The 26741-nt window shown below is 41.6% G+C and overlaps 2 protein-coding genes across 4 annotated transcripts in view; one reads left to right on the top strand and one right to left on the bottom strand.

Moving 5' to 3' along the window:
* cdh23 (cadherin-related 23) overlaps positions 1-26741 on the bottom strand; it is a 167102-nt gene that overhangs the window by 18817 nt on the left and 121544 nt on the right. For both annotated transcript variants that reach the window (XM_052080058.1, XM_052080059.1), the window contains exons 33-45: positions 26310-26459; positions 26002-26130; positions 25357-25485; positions 25009-25236; positions 4025-4246; positions 3634-3753; positions 3052-3232; positions 2825-2958; positions 1440-1649; positions 1082-1189; positions 817-919; positions 293-418; positions 27-230 (exon numbers count right to left, since the gene is read on the bottom strand). In XM_052080058.1, the coding sequence (XP_051936018.1) occupies positions 27-230; positions 293-418; positions 817-919; positions 1082-1189; positions 1440-1649; positions 2825-2958; positions 3052-3232; positions 3634-3753; positions 4025-4246; positions 25009-25236; positions 25357-25485; positions 26002-26130; positions 26310-26459 (2044 nt within the window). The remainder of the gene's footprint in view (positions 1-26; positions 231-292; positions 419-816; positions 920-1081; positions 1190-1439; positions 1650-2824; positions 2959-3051; positions 3233-3633; positions 3754-4024; positions 4247-25008; positions 25237-25356; positions 25486-26001; positions 26131-26309; positions 26460-26741) is intronic.
* Positions 7053-19385, top strand: vsir (V-set immunoregulatory receptor). Of its 2 annotated transcripts, XM_052080093.1 has the most exons (7): positions 7054-7288; positions 14286-14699; positions 14907-14957; positions 15040-15150; positions 15621-15648; positions 16026-16195; positions 17791-19385. In XM_052080093.1, exons 1-7 carry the CDS (start codon positions 7216-7218, stop codon positions 17826-17828), a joined length of 885 nt encoding a protein of 294 aa, XP_051936053.1. In that variant the 5' UTR covers positions 7054-7215; the 3' UTR covers positions 17829-19385. The 2 variants fall into 2 exon arrangements, with proteins under 2 accessions (XP_051936054.1, XP_051936053.1); XM_052080094.1 differs by lacking the exons at positions 14907-14957; positions 15040-15150 and having other exon boundaries at positions 7053-7288.

Below are 26741 nucleotides of genomic sequence, written 5' to 3'. Positions count from 1 at the left end.
GAAACGCTACCCAATATGCAACGCACCGGTGGGGCTATTCTCGGGGAGTCGTACACTGAAACTGGGAGGGCTGAAAACAGGTGGGTTGTCATTCTGATCCAGGATTGTCACTGTGAGAGGGACACTGCTGTTTAATCCCCCAATGTCCTCTCCAACTAGTACCAACTCTATCCGAGGCTCCTGAAACGCCTCGCGGTCCAACTTGGCTCCCAGTTGCACACGAATAACTCCTAGAAGAAGAAACATTTTGCAGCTTCTCCCTATCATCTATACTGTATTTGCTCATACTTACCACTGTTAGCATCCACAGTGAAAAGATCCACCCTAGGTCCCGACAGACGATACTTCACAACAGCATTGGGTCCAATATCTTTATCTACAGCCAAAACGGGCCCGTTCAGCACTGTTACAGTACTGTCTGAGGGATGAACAGATAGCAAGGTTTGAACTTTTTTCCCAGAGAGTTTGCATTTTTCCCATTCAACAATGCAACCATTTTGATTTGAGGCCTTGAAGACAGTTTCAGTACAGTTAATATGATCATTGAGAATTAAATGTTGATTAGAGATTTGTAAGGCGCCAATTAATCTAATGTGATCTACTTATTAGTTCACAATCTAGGAAAATACATTCTGCAGTTCTTAAAGTGAATGTAAAGTTCAGACTTCGCGTTTTGGTTAATTGTGTGAAGTTGTGAAAAAGAGACAAGTCTAAAAACAGGAAGTGGTGCAGACGCGATAAACACAACTTTCTCAACATGAAGCACTCAGTAAAACAGACCAAGCACACACTGGTACGCATGCACATAGGTGCTACCTGCTGCAGAGTTTTCTGTGATCTCTGCCCTGTAACTGTTTCTGGTAAACACAGGTCTGTTGTCATTCTCATCCAGTATGGTTATGACCAGGAGGTCGGAGTCCTGGTGGTGTGTGACAGAAGAAGAAGAAGAAGAAAAAAAGAAGAAATGCAGGAATCATGAAAGAAATCAGGCAATTGTAGCATGATGAATGGAGAGATTCAACAGTAAATGCTTGACAACTCGGTGCTGATGTACAGTACATGCATAACAACGTGTGACTACCCTGCGAGCGATGCGAGGGTTCTCCGGGTTATCTTTGACAGTGATGGTGAGTCTGTACTCAGCCACTCGCTCTCTGTCTAGTGGCCTGTTCACCTGCACCACACCTGACTGGAAGACATGCAAAGGATGAGATTTTCTCTTGAGGAAATGTGAAAGCTCAGCATCACAATGGACATACAAATGTTAAGTTTCACTTCCCCATCATTTGTCAAAGCACACACAAATAACAGTCACTGCATAATCAACACTATTTGTTCCAGGTTGGTGAAGGGAATCACATATATTGTGTCTCATGTCATGATAAGGGATCTAATGGGCAAAATCTCAAATTACTAGCATTTGTATCTGATTCACTAACTGTGTCATTGACGTAGAAGGCACCATCCCTGTTGCCAGCGGTGATGTTATAGGAGAGCAATGCGTTGCGCCCACTGTCCGCATCTCGAGCTCGGACTCGTGCCACTGATGTATGTACAGAGGCGCCCTCGCTCACACTGGTGTTGTAAGGCAGGTTTAGGAGAACGGGGTCGTTGTCGTTGATGTCTCGGACGTGGACCCCCACGACGACCTGAGGAAAACACAAGGCTCTGAATATGAAGGTAGTAAAATACAAATGAGGCTGTCAGGTGCTGGTGTCAGCAAATTTCACAAGAGAATGTCATCACTTGTCAAAGTTACGGGTAAGGATTTAGCGGTTGATTTATTTTTACAGGTGTCTTACAAGCAAGCAGTGGTGGGAAATAAAGTGCAAATAATTTCTTTTTTAAGAATCTGTATTTGAATTTTATCCCTTGTGTGCCCTGCGATTGGCTGGCAACCGATTCAGGGTGTCCCCCGCCTACTGCCCGAAGACAGCTGGGATAGGCTCCAGCACCCCCCGCGACCCTAGAGAGGATCAAGCGGCTCGGACAATGAATGAATGAATGAATAACTTTTATCCCTTCTACATTTGAAAATAGGTATCTGTAAGTTGTGCTGCTTCCTTTTTCAAAAGAGCCTGGCTACATTTTTCACAGTCTGCAGATGATGACATGACACAACACACACACACCCACACACACCCCACCCCCAGCCCCAACCACACATACGTAGAGAAGTGACTGTTACTTTGGTCATAACTTTAGCAAAGCTACGGGGAACATGTTTTGACAGTATGAAAGCAGCAGTATGCAAGCAGAGTTCTGAAACAACAACATGCAACATGGAACTGGATTTTTTTTTCTTCCCAGTACAAGCACAATTAAGCATTAAGCCTTTGTCATTTGTCATTAAAGTCAAAATAGGCATTAATGATAACAGTGGTTAACTTTTTTATACAAAGAAATAAGAAGTCTTTGTAGTTGCAAAATTTGAACATGTACCGTACGTTAGTTGCTCATGATTAAAATCTGGTAAGCGAATTTCCTTTGTCCTTAAAAATTATGCCATTTTGGCAGATTTCAATCATGTGTAACCAATGCACATGTTCAAATTAAGTCAATTTACCGTTACTTACTTAAATTCAAAGGACTTTTTTGTCACTGCACTTGGCACAATATGATTTAAAAAAAATGTGAATTCAAAAATTAACAATCGAATTAATCGAGGTTATATAATAGTGACGGGTTGATGCTCGAGCTGATCAGTTGTACTTCTGTTATCATCTAAGTGAATAACTATTCAAATTAGAACAGAATCAGCCTCTGATTTCTGTGAAAAAAAAAAACACTATGGTGGCAATGTGTTTGCGTCATATGCACCCACCGAGCTGTTGCGCGACGGTGTGCCCAGGTCTCTGGCTGTGACAGTGATGTTGTAAAAGGCAATGTTCTCTCTGTCCAACTCAACATCCTTCCTCACTCGAAGTTCCCCCTCCACAGGAGAAATCATGAATTCGTCTTGTAAAGCAAGACAGAAATTTGGTCAGTCACGCTGATCAATTACTGAGCAACATTACAGTTCGGAAACAAAGACGGCACATCAACACCAACTTTGATGATCTCCACCAGTGATGCTGTACTCCACTTTGCCATTCAGCCCTGAGTCTTCATCAGTGGCTCTGAGTGTCCAGACGCGAGGACCTGGCTGGCCCTCAGTCACCACAAAGGGGCCTTCGTAGGCACTGGGGAAAGTGGGTGTTACATCATTCACGTCTAGGACGTTCACCAGCACCTACGGTAAAAAGGAGAATTTAACATGATCGCATTTCCTTATGATGAGAAATCAAGATGACATATGGTACTTCTTTAACTCTCACCAGTATGATACAATATACGAGTATACTGTACATACGATAAAAAAATAGATTACAGGTGCATAATACAATTTAACCTTTACAATGGCAATACTTTTCCGTTTTCATTGTCTAATGACACAACCAATACAGAGTGTCAAAATCTTTGGAAAGGCAGAATTTTAACAGTACTTTTGCGATCTTGTGTTTTGCAAGTGTGACGATACTGTATTGTCCTCACTGAGTCCATATTTGATGAAATTCAAAAAGAGGGTGTGAAGAGTTGAAGTCTTGTACGTGTTCTTAAACAAAGAGGAAAAAGGATGAAGAGTATCATTACGGTTGTGCTAGATGTCAAACGATGAGCAGGATTTGGACTTTGATCTGTCGCTGTGACCACCAGAGCATAGTGTCCATTACTGATCTCAAAGTCAAGCTCCTTCACAGCTGTAATCCTCCCCTAAACACACATAATCGGTACATGAAACTTTTTTTAAGACACAAGTTGACGCTACAATTACACTGGCCTATAAACTTATATATATATATATATATATATATATTTTTTTAAATCAGAGATGAAAACAAAAATAAACATATCTCAAACAACCGATCCGCAGGAAGAAAAGTTAAGACATTAAAAATAAAAGTCTGTGTCAAAAACACATTTAAGAACACATGAAGCCATATCTTGTAAAAATTTGACCAGCGTTATCATTATGTAAGCTCACCGTGATGCTGTTGATATGAAAAGTTTGGGCCAGGTTTCCTTGAGTAATGGCATATCGCAAAGTGCCATTCAGATCCTCATCTGGGTCAATGGCTGTCACTGTAGCGATGGTGGCGCCCACTGTGTCAGGGCCCTCGCTCAGTACGGTGACATACTCCTCCTCGGGAAATTCAGGGGCGTTGTCATTTTCATCCACAATGTGAACATGGATGGTGGTGGAGGTCTGCGTGAGACAAAAAAAAATAGCATAGCTGTCACATGTGTAAGGCATTGTGCTGAGTTATTATGATGAATCCTATGCAAATTAATATGCGATTGGCCAATATGACCTAAATAATATTGATTGATAAATTGTAATTTCTGATCTCAAAGGCAAATATGAAACACAAACTTGAAACATTCTATTTCCAACAAAACACCCAGAAGAAAATGTGTTCATGTGTCCAGTCTTAATTGATTGTTTTTGATGTATTGTTTTTTTTTTTAACCCTTGTTTTTAATGATCTTTTCTATGACCAAATGAGAATTTCATTGGATGTTTTTCAAACATTTTGTCTTATTCTGCACATCAAAATCCATTTTTTGAATGTTGAATTGTTGAATCTTATGTTGGAACAAATGAATGTAAACAACATTCTTCGACACCAATAGCCTAGATTGAAGGGCGGAGGAAAACATTCCATCAAGACTCTGGTATGCCAACGAAAATTGTTAGGATCCTTATATGGAACCAAGATTAAAATCAACATTTACCATGAGAAAGACCTTTTCCTGGGCTTTGTACTGATTGTGCAAAAAGCGCTATATATATGTGCTTCTGATTTAGTCAGTCACTGGTGATGTTGAAAATATTCCAAAAATGAGGAAACATAATTATTAGACTTTACTTCACACAAGGGGGGCTTTTGAATGATGTGAATGACAACCATTTAGCGGCGCATTCAATAACATTCAAACCTGACTTGCTGTCGACAGAGTGACGCATTAGAACTTTCCAATTCCATCTGAGGGCAGCAACCAAGAAATCGCATTCGGTGAATTAAGTGGATGTTCAAAGTAAGTAGTGTTAAACTAGCCAATGAGTCACAAAAGAATGTAAAACTAATGTCCATCCAGCCAGCCATCTTCGATATTGCTTGTTCTCATTAAAGTTGTGAGTGAGCTGGACCAAATCCCTGATGATTGTGGCCAAGAAGCAGGGTTCTATTTTCGTAAGGAGCTAGTCTAGTGCAAAATACAGTCTAACTGTGCACATGAGTGGAGTTTACTTTATTTTAAGATAAGATGAGATAAGATAACCCTTATTTGTCCCATACTGGTAGAATTGGCTGTAAGGGGCCTTTGCGCCTTTGTCTGCCATTGTGGGATGGAAATTGTCTTATTTCTTTACTTTTAAATGTTTTCTCTTAATGTCTTCAAATGGTGTCAACCTACATTCTAGTCATTTTTGCAAGCTGCTTTTGTTATCTCTGCCTTGCTTTTGAATATGGTTCACTGCTGTGTTTTTAAAAGCTTGTTGGTGTGTATTTGCTTGTGCGAAGCGCATTGTGTTGCCTGGTGTGTGAAATACGCTATATAAATAAAACTACTTTGCCTTGCCTTTTCCTGGTCAATCCTTGTGGCATGCCCTCATTTGCAGAGAAATCAGTTGACCAATGTGCCGCCCTGATCATGATTACAATTCGTTCAATGAGCTGATTTCTACAATGATTCGGATGGATTGTCCCACACCGGTGTGATATTTATGAATGCACACCCATGACACCCACCACAGACATTTGCGAATCGCTGAATTTGTCTGCCTGCACCTTGATCAAATAAATAAAAATCACATAAGACCTCCTGCACTATGAGTTGGATTTTTTTTTTGATTGTTTTGTGAGTGTAAATTCTAATCTAGTTTTTATAACCAAATTGGCTGACGAGCCAGGGGGCGAGCCAGAAACACCCAGTGAGGCATAACAAGTCTACCAAAGTCACAAACACCCTGAACTAGACCATTGCCGTGGCAGAAAAATGATGATGTACCAAGTGCAGACCTTCTGTTGTCTGATGAGTGGGGGGCAAAGCAACTCGGTGCGCCGGACAGGCGCAACACGGCCCCAAATACGCTAAACTAGACTTGCACTGGCACAAAAATTAACTTATACCCATTTTTATTCCAAAGATACAGATATTAATTGTTGTTTTTGTCACTGATTATGATTTTTTAAAAATTTGATTTTGGAGCCGTCCATTCATTAATAAATATTGGAAAGGCCTTTATAATTTTACTTCTATTTTTATGGAACCACATATTTCCTTTTGCTTTGAACAAATATTTATTGGCCTTCTTTAGTTGAATATGTGACCCCCAAAAATGTTTTATTGCTATTTTTTAAATGGCGTTTTTCCCCCCCAACATTTTTTTCTAGTCATGAGCATTAAACTGAAGCGCCTGCGCATAATCTGTCAACTACGTCAGTGTCCTGTTGCTTTAAATGTTGCTGCCATAAAGAATTGTGGCAAATATCATTTTGGTCAGAAGTAACAGATGCAAATACCTTTCCAAAACATTTGAAGGATTGGAATAGTCCTATGCACCAATAATTTCTGGGTCATGTTACTCGGATAGGATACTTCCTCGACAAAAATGAGAATTTGAAGAGCCCCCTGACCTTGTTGCCAGCCAGCACATCAGACAAACAGCCATTCAACAACACATTCACAGCAATTTGAGTTTTCAACCAATGATCTCTCGACTATGAGGCAGATGTGATAATCACTTCCAGACCCTCCTAACAAAAAATGAAACAAATCTTGTGATACTCAAAACTCCAGTTGTAGTCGTAGCTTAAGCCAACACCTCAGAAAGTGACAATTGCTTTTATCCCAAAGCTACAACGAGTTATCTTTTTGGCATGTTTTAAAACATTAAAATATAAATTATCTAAAATATTTTGGTAACAGTGTTGGAGTTTCGCTTGTTCAAGCAAGTGGGTGGAGTAGGCGGTGCCTATGTAAACGCCAGAAACGTCACGTGACTTGAGAGTGGCACAAACTTTCCAACATCAGAAGCAACACACGCAAGAGTTGGAGCGCCGATGATCGGTCCTCTAATTGTAATTCCAGTGAAGCTCGAGTTCTGCTCTAGTAGAGTCCCCGTCAAAATAGTTTGAGAGAACGGGCTTCATAAGGTCTACACATGCGAGCATGGAGTCCGGATTACTTGGGAGTAAAACGATGTTGTTTTGGTGCTGTTGCCTTGTGATGTCCACAAGTGGAGGTGAGTTCATGATTGTATGACTGAGCGGGCGTGTGTCAGCTTGTTGCCCATTGTCACGGCGAACTTTTACGACAAAAACATCAACATAGACTTTGACATCATGTTAAACCACATTAACGCTTTTCTGTGCGTTTTTATTTTATTTTATTTTTATCAAGCATAATGTGATGTGGTGGATGTAGAGCGACGGAGGCACCGTACTAATAAACTTAACTTGGTGAGATGCGTGACATGTTTTACCTTAATACTGTGTGTTTTGTCATGCAATTTATGCCGGTTGCGCCAATTTATTATTTATTCAAGTTGAGCTTTAAAAAAAATGAATACCTTGTATTTCCTAATGACTTACTGTACAATTCTCCCCATTAAAGATTCCCGAGTCGAGGTGACAGAGAGAAAATAAGTTACAGAGAACACAACGATCACAAGCTTTACAAATTCTCAACTAAAGTAGACAACATAATGTAATTGTTTAAAAGACACTTTTGGAATGTTTCTCAGTCTATTTGCACGAGATGTAGTGTTGGGAATGTCTTGTCGACAGATGTGTAGTGTTAAAGCATTTTTGTGAAAGAAATCTGGTCTTAAATTGCACAGTACATAGTAGTAACCTCCTTGCTAAACAAAATGATTTGCTATTATGTTGGCGTAGTACTTCACTTAAATGTGTCTTTGTCAAGGACTTTGTTTGCCATTGCAAGCTTAAGCAGCTGACTGTTTTATAAAGAGAGGGGACAGCTGTTGGCTTCAGGCACCTTACTGACCACTTTGCACGCTAAGCATTATCCCATTGACATAAACTTTAGCATATTATTTGAATGACGTGATTTAGATATTAGAAAATGGTTGTTATGTATGCATACTGTTGAAATTATCGAGGCGAATTTAGAAAGTGTCTCAAGGGCGTCCTCCTCCTGCTCACAGCCTTGTTACGTCTTATTTGTCTGGAGGTTTTCCTTCCTTTGAGCCCAAACAGCTGTTAGTACCACTGTCAGTAATTGCGTTCTCCACAAACCATAGGCTGAAAGAAAAATATAATCAGTGTCTCCAAGTAGAGAAAAAAACACTTTGCTCCCTGTGCAGCACGGTGACAGTCAAAAATGGCAGATGAGCACCAGACAGGATGTGACCATGTCTGCTCCCCCCTCCGTCCTTGCGAGCACTGCACATGTAATCCATCAATCCTCTGTACTGAATAAGTCAATATTAGGGGGCAGTGATTGAAAATGGTTTCCTGGGTCAGTCTCATCAACAGGATGTGGCCTCGGGGAGTTTTTCTACTCTGGAAGACAGGATGTGAGTAGAGAGAAGACACCCATTTTTTTGGGGTATCTTACTTGTTAAGGCTATGGGAGTGAATACCATCCAACAGGCCTCTGCTCTGCTGCAAAGTCTCTCCATGGTTATTTTCCTTAGTATCAAGGATACAATGACCACCAATGACAAAACCTTGACTGCTTCACTACCAACAACAATGTAATGTACAAAATAACCTGCACATCAAACAGAAGAAATTGAACTCTTCTGAGTAGTATTTAAACTAAATGTGCAACAGTTAATTGATTAATCGACAACTAATCGATCAGAAAATTAATAAAAACTGAATCATTTAGAGACATTAACTCAAAACTGTCCAGATCCTTGGAATTTCACAGATTAGCTTTTCATTTAAAGCACTTGCCACCGTGTGGTGAACTAATGGAAGGAAATTCACAACTCTATTTTGATAACAAACAAATAACATTCCTTACATTTTAGATGGATAGATAGATAGATAGATAGATAGATAGATAGAGAGATGTGTGTTTTTTTATTAATGGTGGGATGGAAGTTAAAACAAATGTTTTTTTATCTGATTCATTCATAGAAAAAAAGAATTATTGATGAATACAATAATTATTAATTGCAGCTCTATTTTAACTTCAAACTGCTTGTGTGGGAAACAGCCTCGGCATGTTTCAGAATGGTAGCTGCAGGTAAAACGTTGTAAAATGCTTACAAAGTGGTGGTTATAAAAAGAGGAAGCGCGAAATCCAGGCTTTTGCATAGTTATAAATCCGCCAAGCCAAGTTAATTCGACCTTAAATACGAGACATTATTGGCTGAAATACCACCTACATTTTCAGCATTTTGAGCAGTAAAAATCAAACGACTTTCTTTGCTTTATCTTTGTTTTTGCTTCTCCCAGTGGCTTCAGCAGAAACTGTGTGTTGAAGGGATATTCTGGGTTCCTGCTGCTGGCTTCATTAACTCTTAATTGTCTGTAATGCATTTGCATTTGTAGGAGGTGTGAAAGGGGGTGTGTGCCTGGGGAGGCACTTGAGCAAACAGGTCGTGAATTCTCATGAGTCAAATGATACCAGATCTACCAGTTGGTCACTTGTGTTGGAGCAGGACCTCTTTTGTAGAAACTGAAATGAACACATCAGTGTCCTAAGTAATTTTGGAGGGCTTCATAGAAATAAACAAGAGTACGGGAAGGAGGCTTTGTTGTCAAAAAGAAAGCTGTCAGATGCAATGTGTTTTAGAACAGGTGGCATTGAGACACATGAAAAAAGAAGGACTGTTTCTGCACCCTGAGGGACTCTTGAGTGTCCTGAGACCAGGGGAAACTAAGATTGTAACAAAAAGCGTTCCAAAAAAAAAGGCCTAACCTATCCCTAACCCCTGTTTGATTGATACTCGGGAAAACACCACCCATCACAGACCACGCCTATAGTATGATATTAGACACTAGAATGTGTTGTGGTCAAATTCAGTTGAACATACAGTATGATCTTGATGGCGATTCTAAAGTTTTGCCTTACAATCATCTCAAAGTTTACAACAGTTACAGTATGTACATTTAACATGATTTACAACAGAGAGCATGGAAGAGATGTCAAAAAGGAGCCAGAGAGGAAGGCGGGGTGGGTGTGAAACCAGAGTGGACAAGGGCTTCCCCTCCTATTGTCCCTCCACAGTGGCAGGAACAGCCACGGGGGCAAGATTCACGATAATCAGCCCTCTGTGGTCTTCCTATTGCCTCCAGCGCACAATGGATGGTGCAGAGTTCATCATCATACCAAATGCAAATATGCTCAGTTTATCAAAACTATGCTAAGCAGTGGAACAGAGTTGAAACCAACGAAAGAGCCCACTGTCTTTCTCGATAAAAAAAAAAAAAACGAGTCCAAACAAAACCTTGTACGCTTCTTCATTTTTGTTCTAGCTCACCCAAAAATCATTTTGCAATTGGATAGCAGGGTGAAAGTGTCAGGTTTTGAATACACTTGGACTGCTCTCTATGGACTTTTCTTTTTCCAGACCAGTGCTTCCAACAAGTGACTTTGTGCTCATCAGCAGATGGAAAACACCTGGTTTTGCGTGCAACCAGTTTAACATGTCCTCCTAAAAAAACAAGCAGCTTATTCCTATGTATATTCGTTGTTAGTAGCAAGAAGACGGGTGGGAGGGGTGAGGAGGAGAAGGGGGTCTTATTTGTGTGGCAGGACAATTCAGGAAGGATGTCCACTCCTCAAATTCTGACACACCCATGTCGAAAATACCCACAGCATGCCTGAAATAATATACACCGAGTATGCATACTTATTGCTTTATTTGCACATAATTCTAATGGCACACACTCATACACTGCCTTACCATAGCCACGTTTAATTCAGCCCATTCACAGATTTACTTGAAAAAGAGACACAAATGGATAGATAGAAAACGGAAGGTGTATGTCCCCAGCTCACAAGCTGTCATGTCATGTCATAATTAGCAAAATTATCACAGTTATCAACATTGCCACAATATTGCTTAAAGAAATGCCCCCTCCCACCCCAAGATACAACCACAGAAAACATTGCTAGTTTTATTCAGATTACGAAAATATGCAATCAGCAAACGATGACACTTTTTCCAGTTAGAAATCGCAAACACCAACAACCAAAATTCAATTTCATGCACGCAGTCATTTAAAAAATCGGGAGGCTCTGGATAGGTTTGTCATGTTTTGACAAACGGAGTCACTATGGCAACAGAATTGAACCAGTCACTGCTAACGTAACAATTGGGCAAATTTACAGAAAATGTCCCGCGCAACAACTTTCACTTGCCCATGATTTGACAGCTGGGTCGGAGAAGACCCGACTTTTTCAAGTGAAAAAAAAAAATACACCATTATCTTCACACCAAAACTTAGCAGAGCTGCAGTATTAGGAGCACAGATCGGCATTGGCTTCAAAAGCGGGACTTGATTGTTTGGTGACATGTCCAGAGTCCAACGTGTCTCTCGCACAATGTCAGCTGAGGTAGGCTTCAACTCAGCCTAATGACAACGAGTGGGAAAGAAAATGGATCGATGTCTCCTTGAAGATATCTTTTGCCATGGCCCTGAAGTGTGACTGATTTAGCACACGCATTAAACATTAGCTTAATCTATATGAAGACTCCTGTGCTGCAGCGAATAACAGGATGTGGTTAAAACTCTACAGTACAAAGAAGAACCTCGTGTGTGTTTTTAGTTTCTGAGAATCTAGCGGACTTGCAGACGCACAACAACAATCTCAGTCTGCTTTTTGACTACAGTGACTGTTTACCACACTGCCGTCATCAACTGTGGTTGTAGGAGAGACCAGAATTCAATCCCGCCCTAGCTTTATTTCAGTCAAAAATAGCCCAGTGTTTAGAAACTGATAATACACATAAACCACACATGGCACTGGCTTGAAAACAGATGAAGTGGAGTCAAATCACTTCTCGTGAAATGCACCCTCAACTATAACCACATATGACACACGCACATTCCACGCTGAACACAACTGTCAGGGAAGAAACACTTGCTTTGGATGACAGAACTCAGTTTTCTCTCGTCAACACCGCCAGAGGCCAAACACTAGCATTTCCAGATGCAAAAGTCAAGTTTTGTAAGAAACCACACATGCCACAAGGCAAAGAGCAACTCATTCTCGTGCATTCCCTCAATACCAGACTCATGCCTTGGGTGTGAGGACAAACTAAACGACAGCAGTCGGCGTCGGCTCGAGCTATGCCTTTAAACCACAGACTGTGCATAGATGACTGCTACATTTAGACCAAACCCAAACATAGTGTTTCCGGGAGTGTTGGAGTCATGTGTGTCATTCAGTAATTACATGCAGTCATTAGTCAAGTGAATAATCCTCTTTTTATTAGTTTACAATCTTGCCGATCGTTATCATTTTGGACGAATTACACCACCTCTGTGACCTTAAGTGGTGAAATGCTCCTCCTTCAGTTGGCATTAAAGTTAGTCGCTTACCTGGTCATCATTGGACGCTGATCGGCCACGCATGTACAGTGAGTCAACCTTGCCTTCCCCGGGAATACGAAGCGAGCCCTGCCTTGAAGCCAAAAATCCACGAGTAATTTACGCCACCTCCTATCCCCAAAAAGGTTTGCTTATACATGCCACAAAATGTCCGAAAAGCATTACTTAAATCGGAATAAAACTCTTCAACTAATTTCAACATGGCTGCCCGGTAGTCCAGTGGTTAGCACGTCGGCTTCACAGTGCAGAGGTACCGGTTCGATTCCAGCTCCGGCCTCCCTGTGTGGAGTTTGCATGTTCTCCCTGGGCCTGCGTGGGTTTTCTCCGGGTGCTCCGGTTTCCTCCCACATTCCAAAAACATGCGTGGCAGGCTGATTGAACACTCTAAATTGTCCCTAGTTGTAAGTGTGAGTGCGAATGGTTGTTCGTTTCTGTGTGCCCTGCGATTGGCTGGCAACTGATACAGGGTGTCCCCCGCCTACTGCCCGAAGACAGCTGGGATAGGCTCCAGCACCCCCTGCGACCCTAGTGAGGATCAAGCGGCTCGGAAGTTGAATGAATTGAATTGAATAATTTCAACATATTTCTTTGACACCAACAGGGTACCCCCTCGCAAACATTTGTAAACAGACACATTTAAAAATGACGAACCACTAATCTTCCGGCGTTCACTGTACTTTTTAATGCTGACTTCTTTGGCAAAGGCCAAATGGGAAAGACACAAACTTCACGTAGACATCAGATTGCAACCTGATTAGGATTAGGATAGCTAATGTCTTCATGTGCAACAAATGTAGCAGAATCTGACACACATGCATTGGACCACACAGTTATAAGTGGCAGTGCAATGCAACTGCAGAGTAGAACGGCGCAAAAATCTATTGCTGAACTGACGTTTAGCTCAAGACTGAGACTGTAGAATGTAAAGAAAGCCCAGTACGATTCCCAGCCGATCGGACCGAATGGATGCAAAGGAAATTTGATTTCCCATCAAATGACCGAGGTGTTTTTTGTTTTTGTCCTGGGGTCACCCAAACAAATTTTAAAATGCATGCTTTCATCACAGTAAAGCCATATTTTGATTTTCTGTTTAATTCATTTACAGTACTGTGCATGAAATTGTTTTCTTGTTGACCTGGCAATTTGAATCTTCCAGATGCTATGTATATTCATTTAAAGTGCTTCAAACACAAGTTTACAGAAGAGGAAGCTGTATGCTGCTCAGGCCAAATACTCACAAAAACCAGGAAGTTTGTAATGCACTGAAATAGGCCAGTCTGTTGTTGTACTTGGTATGAACTGTCATGCCCAAGGGACTGGTCGTTAGTATTGTGTTTGCATGGTAAATGTTTCTGTTTTGACTGATAATACTAACCAGTCCTTTGTTGCTTTCTTTATTGTTACAAGTTTTGCTGTATTTCATGTTATGTGTCAATCCACGAAAAGTCTCTTTTACTGGCATAAAAACATCAGTTCTCATCTTGCCTCCTCATTGGGGAATTGTGCTCCGAGTTGAGGCTCTCAGGCATGCGATAATGTCCACAGGATACAAACCCCACCTTTGAGATTTGAATTGTTAATTTAATTCTAGGAGGAACCGTAAATGGAATTGAAGACATTTTTTTTTACATTTAAATAAGCAGCTGCTGAAATGACTAATGGTGCATAATGTATTCATGTATTTCATGTTTTTCTTCTTTGTAGTGACCGGGAACACATCCCATTCCCTTTCCCCACTGAGCATTTCTACCGCTCACCTTTTCTGGACCTGTCCGGAAGGGGCAACTTTTGCGCCCGACTGTGCTCAGACAGGCCTTCCTTTGGCGCCCTCTGACGTCCTAAAACACGCCTGGCTTTTCACGCCGCACAGCAACAAACACTGCACGGGACGGTTAGGCCCACGACACATGACCTACGGTCATCCACATGGAAACCACAGCTTGCCACCAGGGTTCAAATTTGGATATTCAAAAAACAACCTCTGGATGGTTCTGCAGAATGTGACCATCGCCGACCAGGGGCGGTATTGCTGTATGGTCCTGGACTTTCAGCAAGACCATAAACATACCAGCCTTGTGCAGAGTTCCCACAGTCATGTTATACTCCACGTGACACCACGTAAGTAAGACATGATTGCGATCATGATGTTAATTAGTCAAAGGTGTCAGTATAGCACAGTGCCCTCTCTGTCCCATGCAGAACTTGAAGTTTAGAATCGAGATTTTTGATTTTATCCGTTTTGTCAGTAGACAGCGACAGAGTACAAACTACAGCAAATGATCCCTGAAATAATATGGATCTGAAAATCCTATTTATCATTTACAGGAACAAATGGATCTCAACAATGTTCCATCTTAGAGACTGCATTACCCGGAGGTTTGTCATCACCTCAACATAACTTGTGAATTATTCTGTTTAGCATTTACTGGAACTGGCACCGTTTCTGCTCCATCTTCAGGGGCTGTACCAGTGGCCGTGGCCATAGCAGCCTGCATTTTGGCTCTGCTTTCGCTGCCCATTATTCTGCTCCTTGTCTACAGGCAGAGACAGAACAACCATTCGAACAGACGTATGTATTGCAGATACAGTATGCCACGCTAACGAGACATTTCGTGAGGTAGACCTGCACAATATAATAGCACTCAGTGGAAGTACAGCAAAACAAATATTAAATAAAGAAATTATTGACAAATGTAATGTTTAGTTTTGAATGAAACTGTGAGTGACGTTAAATTAGCAAGATACGTTATTGTGGTCAGAGTTTGCAGCGGTCTACAACAGCATTGCAGCTTTAAAATGTCACTATCAAAAAAATAGGAAAGTAGGTCCACTTTCAGCCTAAATGAGGCTGAGTGTTGCACAAACAGTTCCACTTCAAACGTCAATTGCCCTCAATATTTTCCTCCTGCTTTGTCTGAAAACCCATTTCCTGTTTGAGAGTTGAATCAACTGTACACAGAGGGAAACTTGTTCGCACACTTGATATGCGGTTCGGCTTTGTTTTGCTTCATACACAATAACCTATTTCCTCTGTCCCAGGTGCACAAGAGCTGGTGAGGATGGACAGGTATGTTTTCCCACAGTCCGCTTGGCAGCTGTTATGACAGGACGTGTTTCGGAACACATCTGGTCTTCTAAATGTCTTCCACATGGATTGTTTGTCCCGAATCACTGCCAAATTTAGTTCATCTGTAGATCCTTTTGGACAGCAATTATGCATCATAGAGTTTAATATTAACAATACTACTGATCAGAAAAACACATTTTGGGAAGAATTGCTCAACCGCGACACTCGTCATGCGCTTTGTTGTTTGATATGGCTGGTTACTCCCTGACTGTGTTTTGAGGCTTACCGAAGTCATTTAATGATTAGTAAAGAACACCAGTTATAAGAAACACGAAAAAGCTTCATACTCCCAAACTTCTTTCTTGTTTTGTCTTCAGTGAAGCTCACGGCCATGAGAACCCAGTGTTTCGTCGTGAATCACCCCGAGTGAAGACCGTTACTCAAATTATGACAAGGCAGTCCTCGGGGACTGGCCGCCGTCTGTTATCTGACCCAGGAACCCCCATGACTCCTTCTGCACATGGGGACGTTTTCTTCCCAATAGAAGGTAAGACACTGGCATTTCTATCTAGAGAAAGTATACACAGTTTTATCCTCGCCAACCAACAGCGCAAAACTCAGGCTGCAAGACCAACAAAAAAATAACTACATAAAATAAAACTTGTCTTCAATGCTGTTGGTTTGGAGGTGTTGGAGGCTCCCTAGGTTGAAGACAAAAATGGGTCTGCTTGACAGAGTAACTGCCATTGAGCAAGGAAGTTAATTTGACTGCTGTGGGCTGCGGCACTGATGCACGCCGCTGCCTTTTTGCATCGCTCATCAGTATTAAGACATCAGTACAATGGAACTTCGATGACTGTACTTTCAGTGGCACACTCAAATGATCGTATTTCTCGTGAACCTTTACCGCTCTTGGAGGCTAACTCCTATTTCAGAAGTACAAAGGAAAGACTTGAAATATGTGTTTCAAAATTTGAATGATAACAGACTCTGACGCAATACAAGTGTAACCATGGTGTGAGAGTGTTGAAACATCCCACATTTGCTGGAAATGTTGGCGGATGCTTGTGTAAAATTGCGTGTTCTCATTCGAATGAGATGGCTTGCGACAGATGGGACTAAGAAGTTCAGTCATTCTCCACCCCACATAGCTGAAAACTACACTCTTTGCTTTTTTAAAAAAACTTCATTTTCCAACTCAGCAGTCTTATCTTTTATTTCCTCTTTCATCTATTGACATTATAGTACAGATTCACTCACTCTGCTATCCGAGGGAAAAACCCACCCACACACACACCAAAAACAGTCAAATTAACAAAAATAAAATACTTGCACTTTCGTCAATTTGGATTTTCCCAGCCAGCAGTCAGATTCTTCAACATATTCTTCTATGGCGCAAATCAGACAACCCAATTTCGTGTCACAGTTTTTGTTTAGTGTGACTAAAAGCCACACTTCAGCTTTCTTCTTCATCTTTTTTGGCCTGTTGAGAGGAACCTACCAAGAAGCTAGTTCCTTATATGGTGAAATGTTGCAACTCTGACTTTAAAACTTTTCAAAGTGTTTTTAAGGGCTTCTAGATTATGATTAGTAAGATATTGAGCAGTTGTGCGTTGAATCCACCAAAATATTACCATTCTTTTTTCTTTGTCCTACCAACAGTGTTATTCCCATTTTAGCACAGAGACGTGACACACGCATTTGTTATACCTGCGATGGGATTTTAACAGTGTCAAGTTAGAAATATGCTTGAATTTGAATGTAAGTTTAAATTGGGAGTCTCAAACTATCACCCATGCACTGCAAAAATCTGAATGAGGGAAAAACAACAACAATAACAAATGCAATTCGATGCCATGTGATCAAGCTCATTGTGATTACAGCTCTCGTAATGTCAGTTACACTTCAAGCGTGTATTAAACAAACAAAAAATAAATATATAATAGGCTGACAAATTCAAATTGACTAAAAATGATTACGAGTCTAGGCCGTTTGGGAATTTTGTTCGGTCCATGTTTATTTCAAACTACGTGAAAATTGAATTTGGTTAAATCTAGAGAAAGCCTGTGAGGATTACGGTACCTGTGTAATGTCTCTGTTCTCTGCTCTTCTTGGCCTCCTTTTTTTCCCTCTCTATTACAGACACCATCCCTGAGTCTCCAGACATCCTCCTGCTTTAAAGAGGGATGAGACTCCCTCATCGCTATAACTGCTGACCTGGAAACAGCTTTGCAACTTTTTTGTTTTCTCCTCTGTGCCTCCAGAGCAACGTTTCCCTCAGTCTTTCTCACAATTACCTCTGCTGGGAATCTCATCTGTGCACTGTGTTTGGTCTGTAGGAGGTAACTGATTGACTGCATTTTGATCTCAAACACTCCTTCCTGCACCTGCAAAAGCTGGAGGCTAGAAAGAAGTAAGCTGTTATTGGGAACTCTTTTGCTGTGGCAGGGTCGAGGGTACGTATCTGGGCGTATCCCATCTAAACACAGACTACTGCTGCGGATGGGTTCCACTGTTTGAAACGGTGGAGTATTGAAGGCTTTGTGCAAGATTTCTGTGCCAGAAGGTATCAGGTCACACAAAATGTATTGTTTGGTCTTATTTGAGTTGATTTTCTTCCAGTTTAGTAGCCAGGCTTTCATTTAATAGTTTAGTCCATCCATGACATGAAAGGTTCGCTGCTGAAAACCAATCTCGGCTAACTTTGGGAAAGGGACAGGTTACATCTTAGGCTGGTTGGAATGAAGCATTGGTGGAAACTGATACGACACCGGATGCACGAACGTTAGTTGTTATCACAGCTACACCAGCGTGCATGTCCAGACGTCACAAGCTTTTTTTTGTGTGTGGGTGTATTCTCAAATTGAATGCTTTAAAATAATCTTCCATGCAGATCAGGTTGAAAGATTACACTCAAGAAACCATATCTCTTAACTGAGGTAGTAAACCTGCCGTATTTCTCGAAATGAGTACAGTAATAACAAAACTTGCATTGGCCAAGGGAAGTACAGTTCTTGTTTCCTTTGCTCCCGATCAGGTGAGCTGACCTGTAGATTTGAAAGTGAAAAAAACTCAGTGGTCTCAGTTGCTTTTTACTGTGCTACATCAGTTCACTTTCAGCTCCGCTCCAAATCCACATTCCTTCTTAGCCTCAATAGTCAACAATTTGCCGTGGGATAGATCCACATTCACATTGCAGCACATCCTTATCCTGCAATGTTCTGAGTACAATGAAAAATCGTGTAAAATTTGATAACCAGCCCAGTTGCCTTATTAAAAAAACAAAACAAAAAAACAATAGAACACATTTAATCACTGCTGTCTTTGTACAGTTTGTCTGGTGGTGGATTTGATTTTTTTTCTTTTTTTATGTTGGAATTTCCGCATTGAATTGTTTGAAAATAACGTGAATATCGGAGTTAAGTGTGGTTGAATGACAGCAGTTAGAAAATGTAGCTTTGTGACTGTGAGAAAGAGTTGCTTTCTCACTTGGAGTGTACAGCAAGTGCTCAATGGATATTTTCCTGCAAGTTCTGAGAACAGGGTATTCTGTAAATACTGTACGGTATTGTGTGTGTATTTTATTGTCTTGGAGATTTATGTGGCCACAAAGATGTTATGCAAATTTGCCTCCGTGTGAATGAAAACATATTGTTCTGTATATTGTCCTTAAATCATAGAGTTTGAAGCTTTAATAATAAAAAAACATAAATAAAAATGGAGCTGTTCCACCATAACCTTCTGTCTTTTTAATTTACTTGCACTAAGAAAATTTTCCTTGCCTGGACGCGGGTCACCGGTGTTAATCCGAATAATAACTCCACTTGTATGTTGGTCGTAGCGTTGAGGGGGGTCCGTTTTGGTGGCCTCAGTATTGCATCCCTGCTTTTTGCAGATGATGTGGTGCTGTTGGCTCCTTCAAACAGGGCTCTCCAACTCTCACTGGAGCGTTTTGCAGCTGAGTGTGAAGCGTTTGGGATGAAAATCATCACCTCCAAATCGGAAACCATGGTCCTCAGTCGGAAAAGGGTGGAGTGCCCCCTGCGGGTCGGGGAGGAGATCTTGCCCCAAGTGGAGGAGTTCAAGTATCTTGGGGTCTTGTTCACGAGTGGGGGCAGGAGGGAGCGGGAGATCGACAGGCGGATCGGTGCAGCGTCTGCTGCGATGCGGACGTTGTATCGGTCTGTCGTGGTGAAGAAGGAGCTGAGCCAAAGGGTGAAGCTCTCAATTTACCGGTCGATCTACGTCTCAACCCTCATCTATGGTCACGAGCTATGGGTCGTGACCGAAAGAACGAGATCCCGGATACAAGCGGCCGAAATGAGTTTTCTCCGCAGGGTGTCCGGGCTCTCCCTTAGAGATAAGGTGAGAAGCTCGGTCATCCGGGAGGGGCTTAGAGTCGAGCCGCTTCTCCTCCGCATCGAGAGGAGCCAGATGAGGTGGCTTGGGCATCCGATTCGGATGCCACGTGAACGCCTCCCTGGTGAGGTGTTCCGGGCATGTCCCACCAGGAGGAGACCCCGAGGAAGACCCAGGACACGCTGGAGAGACTATGTCACCCAGCTGGCCTGGGAACGCCTCGGGATCCCCCGGGGAGAGCTGGAAGAAGTAGCTATGGAGAGGGAAGTCTGGGCTTCCCTGCTAAAGCTGTTGCCCCCGCGACCCGGCCCGTAGAGCAGTAGAAGATGGATGGATGGATGGATGGATGGATGGATAAGAAAAGTCCTATTGTTATGCTTAAGTTTGGAGCACCAACACTTATTGTTTGGTTAAAAGTCATCCACTACATATATGGTAACATGGTCAGAAATCACCTCAGAAGAAAACAAAACAAAATAACATTCAGCACAAATTGTTCAATATTGCAGAGCATTTTGAGCTGGAAAAGCCACAGTTTTTCTTCCTCTTTTTGTAAACGAGGCTTGTGGCTTTCTCGGTGAAGGTGTTTCCTGTGCTGTCAGTAACTTCTCATTTTAGTCTACTTTGAAGGATATGCGATCTAAATTCTAATTGTCTTTCATGCTGCATCTGTCGCTCTAATCAATGAAGGCAACCGTGAATGTAAAGCCTGAATTGGCCAAAAGAGTGGTGGTAAAATGGGATGACACTTGAGGAAAATAGATTCCACCGTACAGTGGCAGGAAAAAAAAAGTGCAAAACTTCTACCTTGACATAAAAGAACATAGATCCTGTCAGTCATGACCCAATGTGTGACATTTTAGAGTTGCTCAAGTTTCTTTCTGTCATGTTCCGTATTCGGCAGCAGGTGGCACGCGTTCTCTTCTGCCGGCTACACACCTGCTGCCTATTTCCCACTGATTACACCTGCTATATCTAGGCGCGCCGGCGTTTGACCCATTGCCGGAGTATTTACATGCCGTGCTCCTGCTGTTGCCCATATCTCTAAAATTATTGTTCGATACCATTCGCGTTAGTTACATTTTCATCGGCCCAAGGGAATCTTTATATATTCGTGCGTGAACTAGCATTTGTATCAACATACGTTCCTTGCCGTTCTTTGCAAGCGTTTTCTGTTGACGCATTTCCTTATTTCCTGGTGCTCGTTTTTACCAGCGTTTTCTGTTGTCGCGTTCTTTATTTCCCGGTGCTCGTTTTGCCCAGCGTTTTCTGTTATTTATTAGGCGGGATTTTTGTTTATAATAAATACTATTGTTTTGACAGAGTCCTTGTCGGTGCCTGCTATTTTCGGGGATCCGCTCACTTTCGCTTTCTCTGTTACGTACGAAGCAGTTCCTTTCCCTGCTTCGTGCGTAACGTGACACTTTAAACATGGACGAGGAGATATTCAATGGAAGTCACGGCTATGTTACTTTTTCGTACCGTACATATAAGTTACAGTCACGATTTCATATTAATTTCATGTTAACAACGTCCAACTGAAATTCATGAAGACACACATTCAATGAACTACGGGTAACATAAACACACTTAAATGCTAATGATTAACAACCTTATGATGGAAAGGGTTAAGCATTGTGTTATGCATCGTGCTGCAAAGAGCAGCCGAAAAGTACACAAACGTCCAATTTTGTTTTTCGTTTTTTCACTTCACAATAACCATTGACAGTTCATTTGCATAAAGTTGCCCATCATCCCTGGTCTAGTTTTACGATTGCTGTTTCCCAGAACAGTGGGCTCTTTTGGGAAAGCATTCACATAGGCCAAGCACTTGCATGTACCCTTACATAATTTAGTGATGGGTCCAGCGACACCGATGCATTGACACATGCGCCGGGCTCACAGGGCAAACCACGTGTCGATGCATGTGCTGCTTCATTACGTCACGTGATCGACACGTGAACTGCATTGACACAGTCCAGGCTTCTAATTGACACACCGGCTGCGTTGACACAGTCCAGGCTGCTAATTGACACATCGGCTGCTGTTGACACAGTCCAGGCTGCTAATTGACACATCGGCTGTGTTGACACAGTCCAGGCTGCTAATTGACACGTGAACTGCACCGGTGCAGTTTAGACTGCATCGGCTGCTTGGCACAGTCCAGGCTGCGCCACTTTGTCCAGGGGGCGTCGACTCAGTGCAGAGGGCGTTGACGCAGCAAAAGCCCGCCACACAGTGTTTATAAGGAAGTGTGTTTGGCTAGTGGCTACAATGCCACCTGCCGAAACAAGCCAGACCTCACTCACGCTCGCTTGTCGAAGTTCGTGTCAGTGCAGACTTCGTGTTCGTGCCTTGCCTTCCTTGCCGATTATGGAGCAGAGATGCAAATCATCCGCCGTGTGGGACCATTTTGATGTCCTGGAGACTAAGGTATTATTTATTTATTTATTCAAATCGTCTTCTGTCGCCGAGAGGCACTCGCCGAGTGCCTCTCAGATTATTGACATGTGTTGTACCATTCTAATCCAAATACATTTCAAGGTAACTCTTAGTTACTTCTTATTCACATTTCATTACAGGTGAAATGTCAAATTTGCCAAGTCGAATTGTCATACACCAACAGAAGCACCTCCACCATGCTGAGGCATTATCGGGCCAAGCATGAGAATGAAGTTCGCGATACACCCAGTATTACGCCAGGTATACAAACGTTCACTCATCTTTTCACGGTTGCTATGTTGATGATTTAATTGACAATCAGTAATTATTATTGGTTGACTCTCCACTCCATGTTTGACAATCAAGGTTCCAGGAAGCAGCTGTTCTGGAAGGACCAACACACTTCTTTCCCAAACCTCTCCCACCTCGCAAAGGAGTTTCTTTGTACGCCAGCCTCATCCGTCCCTTGTGAGCGTGTGTTCTCCACAGCAGGAGAAATTGCTTGTAAAAGACGCAACAGGCTGAAGTTTAAAACATTGGAGCATCTTATTTTTCTCAATAAAAAATTGTCAAAGCCCACAAGCATCCTCATTCAAATGATCTTCACATTATTTGAACACATTGAATGTTGCAAAATTAATGCATGGATGTGAATGATATTGTATACACTTCATCATCAAATCGATGAATGACCTTATGAAAATGTCTCGGAACAGTTGTAGATGCAAAACCATGCTGGCAGCTACATAATAGATAATAAAAGAAAAATATCCCAAACCATAGGGATCCTCCCAAAAACTAAGGATGTGCTGAATAAGAGATCCTTGTACACATACTTTTATTACTTCCATATTTGACCTATTGTGTGGAAATATGGGGAAATGCCAGTAAAACGCACTGTTTTAAAACTACAATACAAAGCGATCAGAACAATCACTGGCTCCAAATATACGGAACCCACAAATCCACTATGTATCAAATTAAACAATGAAATCTCATGACCTGGTTGACTTCAATTAATGTACAAAGCACACAACAACCTCCTTTGCCAAAACATCCCGAAGCTTTTTAAAATTCAAGAAAGTTGTCATAATTTAAGGGGTACTAACCTATACAAAAAAAAAATCCAAAATGCGAACAAACATCACGCAAAGGAGTGTATCTGTAGTAGGTGTAAATCAGTGGAAGGATTCTGAAACGGACCAGTAAAATGTGTAACTCTCTTGCTGAGATTAAAAATGAATTCGAGAGTAGTACAAGACAACTACACAAATCAGAATTAAGCTGATAAATTCGACACACTCATGAAATATAGCAATACATCAGAAATCCATTGATGAGATTTAATATATTAAAATGTAGCATCCATTATGAATATGAGAAAATTGACATATACATGTGCTCCAATGAGTATGTACTGTATATACAAACCACAGCATACATAAGGGTAAAAGCATTTGTCGATATGTAGACTTTCTTTCCTATTTTGATAAATGATCAATTCATATATAAGGGGTAGGACTCGGGGTAGGTTTTTTACTTCTTTCTACTCCTTTGAACACATATTTATGATGATGACTATTTTCTTTTCCTTTTTTTATATCTTACCTTCACTTTTTGCCAATTTATTACCGAATTGTATGTTTATATGTTCAATATACAAATAAATGTATCAGTCAGTTCAGTCTGTTAAGTGGGTTGGCTGCAGGGATCTTGAAGGTCCAGCAGGTGGCAGTGGTCAGTGACACAGTATCAGCACAGTATCAACACAGTGTGTCAGTGTGTCGACACGCCTCATGAGGCCTCATGGACCCATCACTATTACATATAAACAAAATGGGACAGACACAGTCCCTTGGCTATTTTGGACCAATTATATACCTTCATAAAGTACGGTACATACAAAGTGCATTCCAGTAAAGTGCTAACCATAAAGTTCAAAGGTTATAACTGCAATGAAAAATATGCTTTAATTGAAATATTTTTGTCATCAACCTGACCTGATGTCTGTTGCCTCTTTAGTTATTGTTCATTAAGATGACAGAAAAGCACTTCACCTGATTTCAGCAGGAATCCAGAATGATGGTGTTGTTGGAGGTGAAGGTCAAAAGTCATGTGATGTAATGTTTAGAACGGTTTTGTTTTTGTCCTGCACTTTTTGGGGATGGGTGAAATCACTCAATCTTGGTAAAAAAATGTTACTTGATTTAATTATAAACCTGTGTGACAGTTCATGTTAAGAACTAAATTATGATGACACTTTGCAAAATTCATACAAACAGGCACCTGAAAAAAGCTAACTCGGTTGTTTAATTTCACACTTGATGGTTGGGCAGGCACTCGAGAGACCCAACTATTTGTATTGAAGCAATTAAAAAGTACATTTCCATTATATGCTACTTTTATGAGTTTTGTAATGGTGGCAGTTTGGACTCTAGGAAGTCTAAAAATTATAATTGATCTCATGGGGATTTCTGTTTTGCAAGTCACCAAAATCAAAGTTTGTGCATGGAATTGAACATGAAGGTGCCACTTCATTTGTGTGTTTGTCATCCTTACCGACAAAGGAGGTGTGCCATCATCCTCCACGGTCACAATGAGTGTGTACTCCTGCTGACGCTCTCGATCGGGAGGGGCGGGCCGTGTCACCATCTCCCCCGTCATCCGATCCATGCGGAAGGTCAAGTCTTGGTTTCCCGCGGTGATGTAATAAAACAGCATGGCGTTAGGACCCGTGTCCCAGTCTGTCGCCACCACGCGCAGGACTGATGTGCCTCCTCCTACGTTCTACATTTGAAACCGTAAAATCATCCATTCCAGTTGTCGCAGACAAAAGACCATATTAAGCAAGGAACATTTGAATTCAAAAGTGCAGGTGAGGCAAAGCTGTCTGTGGTTCTGTCCCACCTCACTTATGCTGACATTGTAGCCCCTTGGACTCTCAACAATAGGCGGATTGTCATTGACATCCAGGATATTGATCGTGAGGGAGTGGTCCGTGTGTCGGGGAGGTGACCCGTTGTCTGTGGCACGCACCTGCAACAGCATATACATGCATATGAATCGGAGCCACCATTCATTTGAACACCCTGAACAATGTGCTTGTCTGTCAGCAAAAGTTTAATACAATGAAACATTGAAACAAATTAAAATAGTTTGTTCCCCTCCCCCGAAAAAAAAAATTGCGAATAAGAATGGTATTGATTTTTTTCCTGTGCTTGCGTGGGTTTTCTCTGGGTAAATCCCACATTTCAAAAACATGCGTGGTAGTTTCATGCGACACTATGAATTCCATCGATGTGAGTGTGAATGAACTCTTTCCTCCCTGTCAAACTGCACATGACATGCTCAGGGAGAGCAGACAAGACATCCTGGTTAGAAAAACGCTCACCAGTAAGTTACATTTTTGTTGGCGACACAAAAAAATAAAAATTAAAAAAAAGTGCCACGGGGCACAACTTGAAATACTGCTTTGGCACTCGTAATTCAAGATTACCACTGCAATGTCCTTTACAGCTCATTCTATCATAAATCACGTGTATTCATTCTGACCTTGAGCAGGTAGCGATCCACCGACTCCCTGTCCAGAGCAGCATTGACATAGACCTCCCCATAGGTGTGGTTCACTGTCTTGATCTTAAACACATCTTCCATATTGCCTGCGACTAGAGTAAAGTTGACCTAAAATGGCATGAGGAATAATAATGGGAGAGATGAATAGAAGGGGCGAGAGACAGACGATTGAAAGAGTGCCTGGGCTCATCTCATTGGAGTAGTTATGCAGTGAGTGCGTGCTATCCAATGGCAATAAATCACATTGAAGGACATACATGACAATGTTTTCTCTCTCTCGCTCTTACCAGTCCATTCAATCCTGCATCTCGATCTCTTCCCAGAACTACAGCCACTCTTTTCCCCAGGGCGATGTTTTCCAGAATGTCCACTGAAGTATCAGATGTGATGTCAAACACGGGACTGTTGTCATTCTCATCAAGTATAATGATCGACACCTGTCACGAGACAAAGTCCGATGTCGCTCCGAAAGGCAACTTGAGATGAACATCATTTGTGTGAATGCTGCAGATGACCGCCAGCTCTTACCTTCTGTTGTTCCAATAAGAGATGCAAATAATACAAAAGGGAGAAGGTAAAAAGTTCGAAGATAAGACTGGCTAATATTTTTTTACTTTTTAAAATGATTAAAAAAAAATGTTTCAGGAACAGCGGTTACTACAGTGGGCCACTTATCATGTTATCAGGTTCCAGGGTGCATGAAAGAGTTCAATCAGAGA

Source organism: Hippocampus zosterae, chromosome 11, assembly GCF_025434085.1.
Source record: "Hippocampus zosterae strain Florida chromosome 11, ASM2543408v3, whole genome shotgun sequence".
NCBI classification, from domain to species: Eukaryota; Metazoa; Chordata; class Actinopteri; order Syngnathiformes; family Syngnathidae; genus Hippocampus; species Hippocampus zosterae.
Note: the sequence above shows the minus strand (reverse complement) of the source record. Positions and strands in the feature narration are given on the sequence as shown.